Raw genomic sequence first — 20,280 nt, 5'->3', positions numbered from 1 at the left:
ACATTGTCAGAAGAAAAAATTCAGCACAGAACGAGGATGAACCTAATTCTGTTTGTGAAGAACCATTGCCTTAACCATACAGATCTGATGTGCTGACTATCTCATCTCGTCTGGTGATGAAAGTGATTTTGCACCAGTTCGCAAACGTTGCTGAAAGTTGTCTAATAGCGATGATAATTCTGATGACAAAATGTTAAAAAAAAATGTTACTTTTCAATAAAATTAAATGACTAAAGCTTTAAAACCAACTTAGGCATTCTTATTTTCCTGAATTTTCATAAACTCTTTTTATGCAATTTTAGGTTTATTTTAATTCATTGCTTCAGTTGTATGCAGTTTTAGAAAATTATGGAACGTATCCCTGATTTTTCAATGTAAGTTAGGCCTTTTTGGTGCGGTTTTCTGTGGAACATATCGACCACATAAAAAGAGACCCGACTGTGTGTGTATATATATATATATATTTCTAAATAAACGTAAGTTAGGCCTTTTTTGTGCGATTTTTTATATGCGGTTTTCTGTGGAACGTATCTACCGCATAAAAAGAGACCCGACTGTGCGTGTGTGTATATATATATATATATATTTCTAAATCTGTCTATTTTGTTCTGCATACTTTCAATATCTGCTCTCAAACCTTTACAATTTCATTATCTTTACAGAGGGCGAAGTCAGCGTCTCAGAGGTAGGAGAGAAGAAAAAAAGATGTTTTCATTATTATTATTAGACTTTTTTACTTTCAATTACTTGAAATTATACAATGTAAAGAGCGTCTGAAGGTAATTTGCAGTTGGGGAATTTGTACTTAAAAGCATAATATTTTAGTATAGTTTGTAGTAGTTCTTGGTTCTTTGTGCAGTATTTGAAGAATGGCGACAACCACAGCTCAGTTTGCAATGGCTTATCACCAAGCCCTGCCCAATTTAAGGACTACATTTTACGCAGAATATTATGACATTTTGTGGTATGCAGTACTTGTGGCATATATGCATCCTGACAGATATGTGACAAGTGAAAGATCAGGGAGTGCATATATGTGGAAAATGTAGAAAAGCGATTTGGACATTAATATCGTCACAAAAAACTTAAAATATTTTATTGTTTTAGGTTCTTCATTGAGAAGTTCTCAGCTGAAGTTTTCTGTGTTCCTGTCTATTTCCAAAGTTTTGGTCTTTTTATTATTATTATTATTATTAAACAAGACCTCATGGAGTCAAAGACTCATCTAGGAGGTTTTTATTGCCGATTTTCGTGCCAAATTTTCTACAGCTGTTATTCAATTTATTATTATTATCCAGGCCTTCATGGAGTCAAAAGACTCATTGTGGAAGGTCATTTTTAGGAAACGACTAGTCTGTATTCTGAGCAGAAATCCAGTAGATTTATTAGCTTTGCACTTTTCTCTAGATTTTCACAAAACTTTTCTATATGCCTGGTGGGATTCATTTCCTAATTTGCTGTTTAGATCTCAAACAAGAATCACTTATTCCATTTTCTTTATGTCAGCTACCTGCTACAATAACTCAAAAAAATTCCTCCACTTGTTCTTTAGGAGAACCTTCTGTGGGACTGTAGGCCCCAATACTTTCATTGTTCATTTCTCCAGTTTGAAGTTTGCCCACATAACTACTTGATATTGCCTCAAAAGTTTATCTTCATGTTTGCTGATGATTGCTATCAATAATCCTTCCTTGATCATTATTACCTGAATATACATCTTATACTGCTATTTAGTAGGATCTCACCTGTTTTGATTTCTTTATCTCAGTAATGCCAGCTATTTTCCCCAGTTATTATGCAAGTTCAATTTCCTTTTCATCAATATACCTGATGTCGATCGCTCCTACATTCAATTCTTCTGACACTAGGTTTGTCCTTCTTCTTCTAGATATTGAGTTGGAGGTTGTTCCAGTAGCTGACTTTTCACTGTTCAACTGGTTCCCTGACAAAAACAGCAAGGCCTTGTTTAACCTGATGAATCCCTAGCCTGCATAAATCTTGTCATGTTTTATCATCATGTATTTCTGGTTTAAGACAACAGAGAGTGCAATTCAGTCTGAAAAATTCCAGCCTATCCTTATTTGTTCAGCACCCAGTGGATACCTACCAAGAGGGCACATTATATGGAAAAGCTGCTGTCGCTAAATGAGATGGAGCTAACTCACCATGAAGTGTAAAGATTTGCCTAAACATTTCTTATTTACCATCCTCCATGTTCCCCAGCTTACAGCAACATCCCTCTAAATATCCTGTCTTGTCCAGCTCCACTTCACACCGTGTTTTCATTCCCAGTTCTCTATCCTGAGAGGACACAGTTCATTGCTTATTATAAGTAACTCTCTGCCACCCTGTTTCGCTTTCTATCCTGCCAAAATATACTATACCCTTCTGTGTCTATTCCTGTCAAGACATTATCATCTATCAACCACATTTCACTGATACTAATAATCTCAGACAAATAATTTCTGGACAAACACCAATGTTTATGAATGCCATCAACTCATTCCACTTATTGGACTATTCCTGGCATTTGTTATATAGAAAATTCAGTGTATTGTCAACATTTCCATTAGTCCCATACCTATTAATGTTTTCATCAACTTCAGCATTGACTCTGCAGTATACTTCACAACCTTCCATCTCCCAAGCCATTATATCCCCATAACTTCCACCCTGGCAACTCTAGTGTTCTTGCTCTACTGCTCTCAGTCATCCCAGAAAAGAGCAACCTCTTTAAATATCTGCATTTTTCCATGTTCAGATGCAGCCTGTCTTTTGCATACAGTACTTTTTTTTCATCAAATGCATTTACATATTCCACTATTCCATATTCCAAACATTTACATATTTCCTCTACCTATTCATTTTCAATATCATTGTGTTCTCTGTCACTGCTCTTTTACTCACCTTGTATTATCATACCTAGGTAACACATTCACTAACACATGTTCCCTCTCCATTTTCTGCTGCACACCTGATCTCACATTATATGCTAAATGATTCATGCAGCCTATCAGATCATTTGTATAAGACATCACATTGCATATTGTTCTCCCAGGTAAGCACTTCTTTAGCATTCTACTCTGCATACTTAAATAATCAAATCTTCATAGAATATATTCCTCACAGCTCAATTCATTACTCTTTTAGTAGTATCCCCTTTTTCACTTTCTGTCCTTCCATTTTTCTGTTTTTTTTTTATCTTGCTTATAAAGGGTGTCCCAAAATTCATGCAAGATTTAAATTTAGCGCCATTTGTGTTGCCAACAAGAAAAAAAAGACTGTGTGACAGCTGACAGTTCAGGGTTATTAAAAATGGAGCGCTACATGAAAGAACAACACATTTTCATTGTTGAGCAATATTTTAAAAATAATGAAGGTTTGGCAGCTACAGTTCGCAATTTTTGTTTGTACAAAATATGGTCGGAATTGTGATTTAACTTCATCAACTGTGAAAAGATTAATTAAAAAAAATTCAAGGAAACTGAATCAATTAGTGATCTTATACACTCTGGCCATCGTTCAGCAGAAAACATCGAAGCAGTTCGTGAGAGTGTTGCTGAGAGTCCAGGAACATCAATTCGGCACCATGGTCTTGAATTGGGCATTTCAAGAAGCTCTCTACAGTGTATTCTCATGAAAGATTTGCATCTTTATGCTTACAAAGTTCAAATGACTCAAGAACTGAAGCCTACTGACCACACACAGCGAAGAGAGTTCGTTGAATGGATTATGGAATAACAACAAGTGGATGCTTATTTTTTGAACAAAATCATCTTCAGCGATGAGGCTCATTTTCATCTTGATGGCTTTGTTAATCGACAAAATTGTGGCATTTGGGGTTCAGAAAATCCACAAGTGATTGTTGAGAAACAAATGGATCCACAACGTGTCACTGTTTGGTGCGGATTTTGGGCTGGAGGCATCATCAGTCCATTCTTCTTCGAAAATGCGGCTGGTAAGGCAATAACAGTTAATGGCACTCGCTATCGCAACATGATAATCCAGTTTTTTGTGCCTAAATTGCAAGATATGGATGTGGACGACATGTGGTTTCAACAAGACGGTGCCACATGCCATACAGCACGAGAAACAATTCAATTACTGCATGAGTCATTTCCTGGTCGTGTAATTTCCCGTTTTGGTGATTAGAATTGGCCACCCAGATCATGTGACTTAACACTGTTGGACTTTTTTCTTTGGGGTTTTTTGAAGTCTAAGGTTTATGCCAACAAGCCCACGACCCCCCACACCTTGAAGAAGGAAATTGAGCGCTGTATCAACGAAATTCAGCCACATTTATGCAAAACGGTCATGGAAAATTTCGACAAAAGAGTGCATATGTGTCAGCAAAGCCGTGGAGGCCATTTACCCGATATGCTATTCCATGCATAACCCTATACTGTATACTTTATGAATCAATAAGAAATTACAATTTTTAATTAAAAACCTGTGTTTTCTATCAAAATTACTTCTTGCGTGAATTTTGGGACACCCTGTGTATGTTCTTTTGATATGTATTTATTTCTTCTCTTCTAGCTCTCATTTCCACTCTTCCATTCTCTCTCTCTCTTCCCATTGATGTGGTAATAATTTTTTTTAATGTCATTCTCATTCAAAAAAGATTTTAAACCTATAATACATTAGTACCATGTTTTTTTTTTCTTATTTTATATATACTGTTTTGTATTTTTATTTTTCACATAATCCTGAAATCCTGCTTTACAGGACTATACATGAAACTTTTTTAAGCTACTTCAGGTTTCTGATCAGCAGGCAGTGGTCTCACAGGTGATGAAATTCATCTCCCACCTAAAGACAACCACAAACATTGGGATTCAAATGTGTTGATTGAAGAGCAGATACGTTAACCACTTGGCCAACCAGGTATGCCAATAGTTACAAGAAATACCATCCAAAAATTATAATGAAATGACAGAATGATTCAATTGTGAAATATAGATATTTGCTACCAAAACTAGCTACTGCTGCAGAGTGGCTAAAACCAGTTCCTACTCATATGCTCCATTCAAGTGGAATTAGCTATGAGATTGCCATTAGGTCACTGCACTCATGTAGAACATGCTGGTTTAGGGCTACAATAAATTGAGTTTCTCGGCTGTAATGTGGCCCGTGTGTTAGATTCCCTGCTTTAGACCACTTAGAATATGAAGCTGTAAAAAAAAAAAAAAAAAAAAAAAAAAAGTGTATTTTATTATATTTTTTTAATGATAATCCCACTCATTGAAGGTGCAAACCTTAGCACATTAGTGCCATAAACAGATTAAGGGTTACGTAATCAGGAAACTTGGTTGTAGATTACGAAAAATTACAAGGGTTAAAGGGAAAAAAAAGGATTTTAATTGTGCCATGTGATGTGCCACAATCACATGGTATTAGGGAGTCTGCTGTTTAATTAATTTTTATGTTAATAATATTGGGAATGGTTTAGGTGGGGGGAGGGGATATCCATTTGTTTGCTAACCTGTGGAGGGCACTAGTTAATAAAAGTGGCATAGAGATCATTGTGATTTAAATAGACTGGTACTAAGGGCAAAGGTCACCAGTATAATATACCACATGTAATCTGTTCATTCCAAAGTGCATGTTGGGATGAACGGATTTCAAGCTGTGATAAAGATGTCATTATCTCTCTTATAAGGCTCTGATCCAAATCTGGACTACTGTGCATAGATTTGATTGCAGATAAATTAAATTATTGTGGGTTACACCATTTGGTGGATAGGTGGAAAAGAGGAGATACAAAACATATAAGCTACTAAAGTCATTTTATAAGACACATTGAAAAAAAATGTTTAATACATGACAAGAGATTAGACAAAAATGGGAACCAATGGAAACTGCAAAATTACAAGGGCCTGAGAGTTTCATTGGAGAGCAGTGAATAATTGGAATGGGTTATCAGAAGTCATTGGAAGTGCTTTGTCAGTGAATGAGTTCAAGGAGAGGTGTGATATGCACTGTGTGAATAATTTAGTGTGGCTATAATGATGTTTACACAGTTTTAATCGAGATGCTATTTTAAACCAAATTTCTTTTTTGCACTGTTTAATTTTTTCATGAAACCAATTAGGTTATTAAATAAAAAAATTATGCCAATGAGTGGAATCATTGGCATAATTTCTTGATGAATTATCCATCAACAATTTTATTCATTAGAACACTGAAAAACTTCTTCACATACCAAGGACCAAAAAAATTTCAGAAGAAGGAATGTCTGTGTGTTTTTTTTTAATATTTAATCATCCACTTGGAATGCTTTGCCAACTTTTGTGATATCTCTGAACTTCTCTCTCTCTCTCTCTCTTCCCCTTACCATCATCCCTAAATTCCTAGTCCCACCAATTTCTTGTAGTCCAGTTCGCTTTGTGTAGCATATACATAGATGGAACTATGTATATACAGGGTGTTCGGGATAAATTTGACATATTTATAATTAATTATATTTTTCCGTAAGTTACATGTATTAACACACACTTCTCTTCATTTAAAAGTTTGGACCCTTCTTCATTCATATACAAGATGTCAGAAAGGATGGATAGCTGGAACCCACCTGAATCATGGAAGAGAATAACTTGTATCGTGATGATTCGTGCCCGCCATCAAAATAAGGATATTACGACTGCTACCCAATGCTCCCTGAATACAGTAAAAACAATCAGGCATGAACTAGAGACTTGCAATGGTGACTACGAGGATGTAGCAAGAAGAAAGATCCCTAGCAGACGATCTGATTGCGTTCGTACAGCAGAATTCCTTGCAAATCTGCAGGAACAGGTGTTGAAGAACCCTGGCATTGGAATTCGGGCTTTGTTCGTGGAGTTGCTAACTGTAGTCAAGCCCTGGATAACAAGGGTAGCCAATGGTAGGCCGTATGTATGGCAGCAGGATTCGGCCCCTTGCCACACCTCTGGGAAAAGTCAAAAATGGTTGTCTGAAAATTTCTACGACTTCACCAGTCCAAATGTTTGGCCTCCAAACTCCCCAGACCTTAACCCCATGGATTATTTTGTATGGGGCGCAGTTGAAAAAGACACCAATCGCACTTCCAGTAATACAAAAGCCCAGTTAATGGATAAAATTAAAACAGTTTTTGCGGCCCTTCCCAGGGAGACTGTAGCATCAGCTTGTTCGAGGTTCCGAAGCAGAATTGAAGCTGTGATCGATGCTAATGGTGGTTATTTTGAGTAAATCTTGTTGATAGTATTGTAATTAACTCTGCCTGTAATGTTTTTTTGTCAATTCATTAAATTTAATAGATACAAAGAAGATTTTCTTTTTCCTTACGAAACTGTCAAATTTATCCCGAACACCCTGTATGTAGTATTTCATATCAAAGTGTATTACTTTACATCTGGAATATTGAATTGGCAGCGATTAATTATCCTTTGCCCAAACTATCAGTCTATTTAGATCAGGGGGTGGGGAATGTCTGGCCCACGGACTGTATAAGGCCCGCAAAATCAGTTAGTCTGGCCCTGCCAAGGCAACCACAGGCAGGTTGCCTTGGCAGGGCCACTCAAAATTCATTAAATCCAGGAGTTTTTTTTCTCTTCTTCTTCTCTTCTGTCTAAGACTGGTTGAGTCTTCTCTTGAGCAGGATCTTCCAGTCTTCTCAATTCCTTGCTGTTTGAAAAAGTTCCTTATATATTCTGCATCCCGAGATGTTCTTTATTAAATTCAGCCAGGTAATCTTTTTTCAGTTGGAAAAGTATTGATTAGGATGTTAGGAAGTCTATCTGCGTCCATGCATACAGTGTGGCCAAACCATCTCAGTTGTTTTCTAATTTTTTCTATTATTGTCTTTTTATACAATAATTCTTGTCTGACTGTGCTGTTTGTTTTCTTTTCTATCCAACTTGTTCTGTTTATTTTTCTTAAGCATTTCATTTCAAATGCCAGCAGTTTTTTCTCCTCTCTTTTCTTAACTGTCCATTCTTCTGCTCCATAGATAACCGTTGGTATAATTATTGATTCCTATAATTTAATTTTTTAGAAGCCTATGTAGCTTAGTAGAAGTGACGTTTGCACTCTATGGTGCTTGACCGCATGACAAAAGACGTTCGAATCTAGTCGCCGACTAGAGGAACTTTTTCTAAGCCTTTTCTCGACTGGTTCCAGAGTTAGTCGATCTCTGGCACAGGCTAGCGGGTTTTTCCTCCCAGAAACTATGGTTTTTCATCCCATAAACTCAAGAAAATTGGCTGTCGAACCCACACTATTTTCAGACATTAAATAAATTGTGTTAGAGTTAGGGACCACCAGATGGCGGCACTTACTAGCCACCTTCTTCACTGTGTGCCGATTGGGCCGGCTATTAATTGGTAACTGATAGCCTTGGGCCAGCTATCTCTGATTGGCTACCAGTGGAGATTGAACTGTCTTAAAAACAGCCTCGCCTACTCCCTATACGGGAACAAAAAGGTGTTAGCTGATTTTTTTTTTTTTTTTTGATAATTTGATTTTGGCTTGCTTAGATATCTTGTTTGTTTTTGTTTTCCAGATTTTCTGTAATTTTCCAATGGTGGTCCATTCTATCGCTATTCTTTGTTTGATTGTTTTGAATTCATCTGTTGTTTCTGTTAGTTTTGATCCAAGATATATGAAGTTGTCTACTTGTTCTATTGGTTCTCCATTTAGTGTGGCTGAGAAGGTAGAGAAATTTTGTATTTCTTCCTCTGAATGGTTACTGTCTGGTGCATATAATTGGATTATTTTAAATGTTTGACCTTTTTCTTTTGCTTGAAGTTTGGATGTGATTATTCTAGGAGACACTGGTTTTATTTCAATTACTGAGTGTGTAAGTTTCTTCTCAATTAATAATGCAAGTCCTTCTCTGTGTATGTTATCTTTTCTTCCTGAGAAGTATAGTCTTCCTTCTTTTAAATCCATGAATCCATCTCTGATAAGCCTAATATACTCCATTGCAGTCTTTTAAAATTTTCTTGGACTAACTGCAACTTCCCAGGTCGGTATAATGATCTTATGTTGAAAGTAGCTACATGCTTCACATCCTTGGCTGACCACATTGCTGATTTCTCACCTACTCTGTGGTCTTTGATTAGGCGCGTTGGCTGTCCCATACGCAGTAGCACTATCTGGGTTTGTAGACTTTCTCCAGATCATGGAAGTTACTGGCATAATAATATAGCCAGCTTGCCATGCCTCTGCTACATCCTTTGGTCCACAGCTCTTTATTCAGAGCAACCCATTTGGGTTTCCCCCCGCCAAGGGAGCTTTTTTCATAGCATAGCAATGTAAATTTTGAGAAAACATTAAACATTGTTGAGCCGCAACGACTGTGCACAGAGACTTTCTTGGTTTATGATGCAGTGGCATATAATTAAATCACTTGGATCAAGACTGAGACAATTCAGTTCTTTCTTGACAAATGCAATTAACCCTTTTTGCGAGCTAACCATGGCTGGAGCTCCATCTGTAGTAAGGCCATTTAACTTTTCAATGTTAACTCAAGTTTTTTTTGTTGATAAAACAAGTCTCTCAAACAAGTCCTCATCTCTTGTAGTGCCATGTGTGGCTTCTAGTGACAGCAGTTCCTCTCGTGTGTCAAACTTTGTAGTTATCCCACGAACAAAAACGGCCAGTTGAGCAGTATTTGTTATGTCCTTGTTTTGTCACAAGCCAGAGAGAAAAACTGGAAATCTCCTGTAGAATCCTTCAACGTTTTTTAATATCTTGTGCTGTCAGTAATCCAATCTGAGATGGTTCTCCGAGACAAACTAACACTGTGAAACAATTTTACTTTGTGTGGGGCTAACAACTCTGCAGCAGCCACCATGCATTCTTTCACAAACTCTCCCTCTATATGAGGCCTCAGCTTCTTTGCAATTAGCTCGCTCACTACATAACTCATCTGAATAATGTTGTCGCTGTCACAACGAGGCCTAGTGAAAGTTTGTTGTGATTACAAACTCTGCCGAAGAGCATCGATTTTATCCAGACACATTTGGCCTCCCGATTCATTGAGTTTAGCATGTTTTGAGGTGTAATGACACTCCAGATTGGCTTTTTTCATTACTGCTAGTGCATCGCCAAAAACTAGGCACACAGGTTTGCCTTTGACTTCAACAAAAAAATTATCATTTGTCCATTTCTCTTGGAAAGATCGACACTTTGCATCAACTTTTGTTTCCTTTGTAGTTGCCATTTGTAGGATGTCACACCACTTAAGTTTTAATAACTATGCAGTGTGCGTTGCCAGCGATGCGATTATTTTGCTTTATCGCTGTTCTAATCCTGCATCTTGGATTTGGAACATATCCAACGTTCGTACCATCGACTCTTGAGGTCATTTCGTCAGCTCCCAAGGCAGCCGACGAGAAGCATACATGTCTGTCCCATTGTGTACTCGTGTGTGTCCTGCCTATCCCATAATGGACGTTCATTGCTTGTCCCTCAAAATTTACATCATTATTATGATTCACTTAATATAAATTTATGCTGCTATGAAAAAATCTCCATAAACTTGTTTTATCAATGAAAAAACTTGAGCTAACATTTGAAAAGTTAAGTGGCCTTACTACATATGGAGTTCCAGCAATGGTTGGCTCACAAAAAGGGTTAATTGTATTTGTCAAGAAAGAACTGAATCGTCTCGATCTTGATCCAAGAGATTTAATTATATGCCACTGCATTATACACCAAGAAAGTCTCTGTGCATAGTCATTGCAGCTCAACAATGTGATGTCAACAGTAGTGTTATGCATAAATTTTGCCAAAAGCAGAGGGTTTAACAGCCGCCAGTTTAAGGAGTTACTGAATGATCTTGAGTCTGAGTGTGGTGATCTTGTTTATCACTGTGAAGTGTGGTGGCTGAGTTGCGGGAACATGCTCATGAGGTTTTACGAACTGCGAGATGAAGTCAAGCAGTTCATGGAGATGAAGGGAAAACCTGTCGGGGAACTCAATAACTCAATAATAACAAGTGGCTATGTGATCTAGTGTTCATGGTGGAAATTACCAAGTACCTCTCAGAGCTGAACGTCAAGCTGCAGGGCCCCAACCAGCTTCTCAGCTCACTGCATCCTAATCGAAATGAAATCATTTCAATCAAAATTAAGGCTGTGGAAAGTGCAACTTGAAAGGAATAACACGGTGCATTTCCCCACTCTGGAATGACAAAAGCCTTCTACAACACTTGAATATGCTGGTGAATGTGTGAAACTAATTGAGGCATTTAATGAAAGATTCAATGATGTGAAAAGTAAAATGGAATTGAACATCTTTGCTACACCATTCAATGTGGAACCAACTGATGTGCCTGATAACCTACAAGATGAAATCATTGAGCTGCAAAGCAATGATGAGCTGAAAGCTAGGTACAACAACCTCCCACTGCTTGAGTTCTATAAATGTTACATAAGCAACGATGAATTTCCCACTTTGGGGAGACATGCATTGATATATGCTTCTGTGTTCAGAATAACTTACTGCTATGAGCAGTTCTTTTCAAAACTTACCATTGCAAAGAGTCGACTGCACTACAGACTAACCGATGCAAACCTGGAAAAGCAGTTACGAGTAGCATCATCATCAATACCAGCTAACATCACCAAAGAGCAGTTCCAGCCATCATATTAGAGGTGAGTTAATTAAATGTTTGACCAAATATAGCAGGCTAATTTTTAAGTTGATAATTTTGTATGGCCCACGAATGAGGTTATAAATATCCAAATGGCCCTTGGCAGAAAAAAAGGTTCCCCACCCCTGATTTTGATCATCCTAAAGTATCTGAATCACCTTTAATTAACTATCACACTCTCCAGTTTAGCATCATCAGCAACCAACTGATGTAACAGCTACTCGTAGTTGGCATATAAGCCACACAAGCCAGCTACAAGTATACTCGTATGACGCTTACTGCCGGCAACGAGGTTACCTGTACTTACCTTGAAGAAGGGAAAATGCTTGGCATGTGGAGCTAGCAGCAAAACTGTGTATACTCATAGATGGAATATGCTCCGCACAAGCCAACTACGAGTATACTCGTATGTCGATTACTGCTGGCAACGAGATTACCGTACTGACCTTGAAAAAGTGAAATTGCTTGGCGTACGGGAAGAGGTTACCTGTACTTACCTTGAAGAAGGGAAAATGCTTGGCATGTGGAGCTAGCAGCAAAACTGTGTATACTCATAGATGGAATCTGCTCTGCACAAGCCAACTACGAGTATACTCGTATGTCGATTACTGCTGGCAACGAGATTACCGTACTGACCTTGAAAAAGTGAAATCGCTTGGCATACGTGAAGAAACTATGCTGACGTAGCGTGGCAGCGAATGTGTTAATGTAAAAATTGAAGAGCAGTAGTCAGAGCAAACCCTATGTCACACCACTCATCACCCCTCCCCCTTCTCTTTGATTCAGATCTACCATATATTTCTGTTTGATAGCTGTCCATCAGTACACTCTTATCCATATCATCAACTTCATGTCTGACTTCATTCTCATGTTGAAAGGTCCCATATGGTATCCTGTCAAATGTCTTTGCAAAGTCCAGCAATATCATGGCTTTAACAATAAATTACTAAGACATCGTATCTTGTCTTGGTAATTTACTAACATAAAGCCATGCTATTTTGATAGATCATGCAGTAATCTATCAAAAGCCTTTGCAAAATCTAAGTATATTACTGTATATCCTTCTCCTCTGTCCAATGAAGCAGTCACCATATTGTAATAAGTAAGTAGGTTACTAAAACATGACCTCCCTTTAGCAAATCCATGCTATCCATCAAAGATAATACCATTGTTGTCAATCCAATTCTGGATCCTAGTTCTCAAAAGCTTCTCCAACAACTTAACTACAAATAAGCCTATAGTTTGATGCCCGAGTTCCATCACCTCCTTTATGAAGTGGCAATCTTGCCCTGCTTAGGAACTTGACGCAGTGCAAGACTCATATTAAAAAAATATGTCAAGGCCAGTGTCAATTCCCTGGCACATTCCTTCAGAATACGTGGTGATATATTATGAAGTCCCATGTATTCTGAAGGAATGTGCCAGGGAGTTGACACTGGCCTTGACATATTTTCTCTTTACTTCCTTATTTACATCTAGTTTGCTAAACTCCCCCATACATCTCTTGCTCACTTACAGTCATTCTCTCCTTCCCATCACCAACTGCTCTTAATCTCTCCATGAAGTCACATTCACAAGATTGAAAGAACTTTATGACTCATTAAGTATCTCCACCACACCTTCTGCAACAGCTGTCTTTATACCATTTTCTCCAATCAAAGTCATCCTTTCTTTTGCTGGCTACATATCGAAAGAACTCCTTAGGAATCTTTTTGGCTTCATTAGCTAACTGCTGTTCATACCTCACTTTAGCTATCCTCACCAACCAAGTCACCCACCTTGCATGGTCTTTGTAGTCCTCATGGAATTGGTTATTTCCACTTCTCTTATGATACTTACATAATGTCATTTTTTGTATCACATGCTTAATCTCTTTATTCATCCATTTCACACTACCTTATTTAACCTTCTCAGCCTTGGAATACATTTAGACATTGTATCTACTAGATAGTTTTTGAAAATCCCCCAAGCTGCATTAATCTCTTTTCCTACACCTGCAAGCTGTCTCCTGAGCTCTTCATAATCACCCCCCCCCTCCCTTGTAGTTCCACATATACCCTTTTCTTACAGAGATCCTCACACTGCTGGCAACCACCCAGGTAATCACCTGGGTGGTTGCCAGGTGATTGGTCACTCTCACCAATTGGTGGGTGATTTGACACTTCATTTATAATTTCATCCTCTGATGAGATGACCAAATCCAAGATCCTCAATCCTTGCATGCCCTCTGTTACATACTCTCTGAGGTAGTTATCCCTCAAAAACTCAAGAAATTCATTTTCTTTACTTCCAGTTGCTACTCATCATTCCAGTCTATATTGCCATAATTAAAATCACCCATAATGATCACTCTTTTCTTCTTTGCTTGGCTAATTTGATTATACATTTCATAGTCACACTACCATCCACATTACCTGGTCCATAACAACATCCAACCAAGTATTTTATTCCATTCACCTCTATCTCACACCATACTGCCTCAAAACCACTGGCACTATTTCCTTCTTGCATCTCTACTTTGTATAAACATAACTCTTTCTCTATGAACAGCATTCCCCCTCCCTTTTTACTCCTTCTATCCTCACGAAACACATCATACCCTTCCATCTCTATTCCTGTCAGGATGTCATCCTCATCTTACCATGTCTCACTTATTCCAACAGTCTTTGGGTGAACAGACTCAATTAGTGCAACCATTTCATCCGCCTTGTTTCTTACACTTCTAGCATTTGTATACAAACAGAACAGCTCATTCCTGGATCTACAGCTAGTTCCACTGATACCACACATTCGATGTGATCTCTCGATGCTCGACTGGGGCCATTTCCCTTTCTGCTTATTCATTTTAGAACCCTCTTCAATTCCAACTGTTTCCTCTTGATCCCACATCATCCCATTCCTTTCCTGTCTACACATGCTCTCATATCCTCTTGGAGCATCCACCTTTCTCATTCCAGCAGCAGTCTCTCCAAGCGACTCACACCATAACCACTCAAATGTAGTCCATCTCTCTCTCTCTCTCTCATATAGTTCATTTCATCCTTCAAACTCATTCCACATATTAACAAACTGTACTCTAGTTAAGATAAAAAGCCAAATTGCTTTTTATCCTAACTAAAATATAATTACACCTTTATGGCATTCGTATAGTGAAGGTATGTAAGTTCTTTTCACTAAGCTTTGTTATCTTCCAGGTCTACCTACTCACTGATGAGACCTCAAAAAAGGTTGAAACCGGTCTGGGTAGTGACCTCTCCTCATAATGTAATGACAGTATTACATCTCCTAGGAGCTGTGTTTTACATTATGAGAAAATATCAAGAATAGTGAGGGAGCTTGCGCCACCTTTACTTCAAATTGCCTTCGCCGATAGTTTTTCAGCATGAAACTTATAGATCGTAGTTATCGATCTTTAGTTTCGCTTACTGGCTATGAAACAACATAGGATTTTTATCCCCTTATTTTCTAAACTGTACTCTTCTCTTCTCACACATTTCAGCCAACATATCATTCATAATCCTTTTGAAAGTTTATTGAAAGTTTATTTTTCACTTGGTCAGACTATAATAAATTTAGTTTAATCCTTTATCCAAGTGTGTGCAAACAAAGTTTGCGCCTGAAAGTATCTTCAGACCTGGGGTAAAGTGGTACAACACCAGGCGACTCCTTGCCTTGGTATCTCCACTTGGGCCTGGCTCCCACTGAAGAGACCTCAATAGAGGTCAAAACTAGTCTGGGTAGTGGCCCTTCCCTTAATGCATAACATTATACATATTCACAAGGAAATGTGTTTTGTATTATGGGAGATACTGAGATAGGAGTGTTGGTAGCTTGCTCCAACTTTGCAAGGAGTCGCCCGGTGTTGTACCACTTTACTCCAGTCCTGAAGATACTTTCAGGCACAAACTTTGTTTGCACACACTTGGATAAAGGATTAAACTAAATTTATTATATTCATAAATCTTTCTCTCTGCCTCATCTCACCACAGTCATACCTACCTAATATGAGTGTGATGAGATGAGATCTAAGCAGCTTCCTGATATCCATTCTGACACGCTCTTTGTCCTCTGTCAAGTCATCCGTACCTATTAAAACCATCACCTCCTTTGACCGCTCCCTCCTCATATCCAACATCTCAATCACTCTACTCATTTTACCACCTGCAAAAATATACCTTGTGCATCCTCTCATCCAGCACACATTTAATAATGGAGTCGCCATACAATGCCACTTGCTCTTCTTTCGTTAACTCTTTCGTATGTACATGATTGTTTTAATTGTTTTCACCTGAATTTTCTTAATTTCACTCCGCATCGATTTCATCTCATCTCATCCAACCTAATTCAACTTTCGAATCTCACATCACAAATTTCTCTACCATTCAATCTTTCTAATTTTTGAATTCTCGATCTCTGCTTCACTCTCATTCATCCCTCTGAGTTTCCATACTTTCACTATCATTCATTCTTTCAATTTTTCCCATTTTTGAACCTTTCATCACACTATTTCTGGTTTCATTCATTCTTTCGATTTTTCCAACTTTCATCATGCTATTTCCGGTTTCTTTCATTCTCTGAATTTCGTTGCCTTCAGCCACATTCGCCTCACTTTCATCCTTTTTACAAATCATTCATTTTCTTTTTCAATGATTTTTTAACACTCTAACCAATTTCATGGATTGAGAACTGAAGATAAATGTGGACCATGGTATTTCAAAGGAAATTATTATTATTAGACACCTCCAGGGAGTCCAAAGACTCATCGAGGGAGAGTGTGCCAACAGCATCGAACGATTCGTCTCCTTCCAACTGCTAACCGTGCTCAAATTTGCTTAACTTTTTGCGTGAGCCATTAGTAGCAGAGGCTATACCAATTGACCAACCTTTGCTGGAAATGACAATCGAATGCTATTATCTTAGAGGAACAAAAATACAATTTGGAAACTTTCCGACTATCTTGTGGCTCAGGATCTAAAAATCTGTGTTAGATAATGCAACATTACAAACTCTGCAAAAAATGGTAGTGAAATGATTCGCAATAACAACATGTCCTTATAAGCATGTCTTAGTATAATACATATAAAGGATTCACTTCATACATTGAATCTACCAGGCCATCCCTGAAGTTATATAAGACTGTAAGCATAGCCTAAGATTAAATAAAATTAGTTAAATTAATAAAATTAACATAGTAAAATTATCCACTAAATTAGTTAATTAGTTTAATACACAGTTTGGCAAACAGTGTATTTAATGGTGAGAATCTCCCAAAATACATTTTGCTACTATAGAGTTCTGAGGATGCAAGAATAATACAAGATTCATAACAAAGCTAATGACATAGACATAAGCTTTTTCTTCTTCAAATCAATGTAATTAATAACAAGTTTTCTGGGACATAATAAATTTCTTGTTAACAGTATTCTCTTTCTCACACAGTCAAAAGTAAATGTCAAATGCATTAGTTATGTGGTATTTTGTAATATACACGTCATTCAGATCTTTCCTAAAGAACTCAATCATTCTTCTTGATGCTGTTATAAGATCACATATAGCCAGAAGATAGTTAAAACGTGTATGGATGAGAACAGTTGGAAAACACATTACATAGTCTAGACTTGGTGCCACTGGATTTTAATTTGTTTAAATCATATAAAAACGGCACTTAATAAAATGAGAAAACCATTCTCTATAATAGATGCAGGAATAGCATAAGCTTCTGAAACGAATATGAAGATGGTTTCTTGGTAGAAACAAACCACTTAATGTTCATAGAGAACTACTGTCTCTAATGTATGATATAAATAATCATGGGTATTCATTACAAAAAAAAAGTTTTCTTCTTTAAACTCTACTTTTACTTACCATCAAAGTGACAATTTTCAGGATTAAACCTTATCATTTTAATTGTTTTGTCATTGGAACCAGTTGCTAAAAGATCACCTGTAGCATTCCAAGCTAGACAGTATATTGATCCTTTGTGGTGCTTCTGTTTTTTATATAATATGGTAGGCTGACGAGTCACATGATCAGTCCTAGTGGGGGAAAAAAAAGAGAATGCTAACAAAACAGTTTCTATAAATATATATTTAAAATGGTAATCTCAAATAATAAGGGTCAAATGATGTTGGTAAGTTAAAGTTGGAGATGAAAGATGGAAATCATTAATATGGTGAAATTATTTGATATATGTAGAAATTAAACACCATATAAAAAAAGTTTGTTCCAAAACATGGAAGCAGGCAATATGATTATAATAACAAAAAAATAGAATATGTAAATTTATATCACATCCAGTCTATAGTTAGACTGGATGTGACTCAGTTAACAGATGGAAATTACCTAATATATATCTAACATTTTTTTTTTAAAGTGACAGTTATAAACAGAATTGAATTCAGATAAGCTGCGTCAATGGAAAATTTGATGGAAACACAGCATTTGTCAGATAGGAATTGGAGAAAATATGTTAGAAGGGGATTGTTAAATACATGTTTTGTAAATTATATTTCTCTAACATACACATAAAATAGAAATAATGCAAGTATTTCAATTTTACATTAAGAAGCACTTAAAGAAAGTGAAAGTACTTTGATAAAATGTCAGCTTTAGTCTCTCAGCAAATTCGTGAATACAAAAATATACCACTCACAGAAAAGAGAACAATGGCAAAATTATTCTAACAAATTGTATGAAGGTGAAGAAGAAATAAAAATACCAGAATCCCAAATAAGAATTTGATAATAAATAAAAAAAAGCTAACCTTTATGGTAATAAACTACTCTTTTTTTACCAACTTGTAGACTTAAGATTAACTGATTACTTATCAATTAAAATTCTTAAGTTAGAAAGACTAGTGCGTGGGAAATTGTGAAAGGATATTTGTTAGCAGCAATGGTAAGTTGTATACCATGAGTGAAGAAGAGGACACAATTTGGAGTAAAGTGGATGACAAATAATATTAAACAGGAATTGCATGCGGAAAAGAGGCTATGGAACAGATATAAGGAGACAGGTGAGGAGAAGATGCATGAAGAATATAAGACACAGGCCAGAAGAGTGACTAGTGTGGTAAGAAAAGTGAAACTGGAATATCAGAGGAGATTGGCCCTAAGATCCAAAGAAAATCGTAAGGAATTTTTTAGCTATGTGGCCAGTAGGAGGAGAATTGACTGTGGAAGAATGATATTGTGGGATAAAAATGGGAATAGAGTGACTGATGCAGAGGACATAGTGGAATTGTTCAATGAACACTTTATTGGAGTATTTCATCCTAGAAGAGTCAGTTTTAATGCTAGAGGGATAGGGCTGGTTCGAGGTTTAGAGGTACAGGAGGAGAGTGTGTTTCAGATACTGAGTACTCTGGATGTCAGTAAAGCTTTGGCACTGGATGGTATTTCACCACGAGTTTTGAGAGAATGTGCTAGGGAACTGACAGTGCCTTTAACCTGGCTTTTCAATGAAAGTCTGGCTTGGGCAAAGGTGCCCAGGGAATGGAAGGAAAGCAAGATAGTGCCATTGCATAAGGGTGGTAACAGACTAGAAGTGTCTAATTATAGGCCAGTCTGTGTGTCATGTAGTTGTTAAGATCTTGTCTTGGAGAAAGTAGTGAGGGACCGTATACAGCATTAGGCAGATGAGGGTAATGTTATCTGTGAGAGTCAACATGGATTTGTGAAAGGGCGCTCTTGTTTTAGCAATATGCTAGCCATTTATAATAAAGTTACAAGAACATTAGATGAGGGAAAGGCATATACTGCAATTTTCTTAGACTTAGCAAAGTCATTTGACAGGGTGCTGCATGATAAGCTGATATTTAAGTTGCAGCACATGGATCTGGATGTCAGATTGGTCAACTGGATTCAGGATTGGCTGTCTGATAGGTATCAGAGAGTTGTGTATGGTGGAGCAGTTTCAAGGAGGCAGAGGGTTACAAGTGGGATCCCGCAGTGCTCAGTACTAGGACCTATATTGTTTAACTTTTATATCAATGGCATTGCCAGTGGATTGCAAGGGGACATTCAGTTGTTTGCGGATGATGCGAAGCTGGGAAGGATTATTAGTAATAGTGCAGATGTGGTAGCCCTGCAAGAGGATTTGAATAAGCTATATAGATAGCAAATGATTGGGGTTTCAGTTTAATGTAGCAAAATGTAAGGTCTTGAGGTTTGGGAAACACTGATGGGATGCCGCACACTCTATGGGAGGAGTTATACTGGAGGAATAGGGGAGACAAGAGATCTGGGGTTGATGATTGATAGAAACCTGAAGTTTAGAGGACATATTGCAAAGGTGGTGAAGGTAACACAGAGGATTGCTGCAATTATGAGGACACTGACCTGCAGAGATAAGAGGGTTATCATTCCGTTGTATAAGTCTCTGATCAGACCACACTTGGACCATTGTTCTCAGATTTGGTCCCCAGGATTTGAAGGGGATAAATTAACTGTGGAAAGGATACAAAGAGATGACAAAGATGGTTTCAGGACTGTACAAGGATAGTTATGAGGATCGGCTGAGGGAATGTGGACTGCAGAGTTTGCTGGATAGAAGAAGGAGAGGTTATATGATTGAGACTTTTAAACTGTTGAGAGGTGGTTACAGGGTTGACACTGGGGAGTTCTTTCGCTTGATTGAACAGCAGGAAGGAGTGATGA

General features: G+C 37.5%; 1 protein-coding gene across 1 annotated transcript in view; it reads right to left on the bottom strand.

Annotated features, from left to right (window-relative positions):
• Positions 1 to 20,280, bottom strand: part of LOC150110632 (WD repeat-containing protein 47-like) — a 264,760-nt gene that overhangs the window by 75,918 nt on the left and 168,562 nt on the right. The window contains exon 5 of the mRNA XM_090403442.1: positions 17,489 to 17,658. Within this exon, the coding sequence (XP_090259568.1) occupies positions 17,489 to 17,658 (170 nt within the window). The remainder of the gene's footprint in view (positions 1 to 17,488; positions 17,659 to 20,280) is intronic.

The sequence above is a fragment of the Typopeltis vanoorti genome, chromosome 1 (genome assembly GCF_054136105.1).
Source record: "Typopeltis vanoorti isolate ZY-2024b chromosome 1, IOZ_Tvanoo_1.0, whole genome shotgun sequence".
Classification (NCBI taxonomy): domain Eukaryota; kingdom Metazoa; phylum Arthropoda; class Arachnida; order Uropygi; family Thelyphonidae; genus Typopeltis; species Typopeltis vanoorti.
The sequence above is the reverse complement of the archived record's forward strand: the minus strand, read 5'-3'. Positions and strand labels throughout refer to the sequence as shown.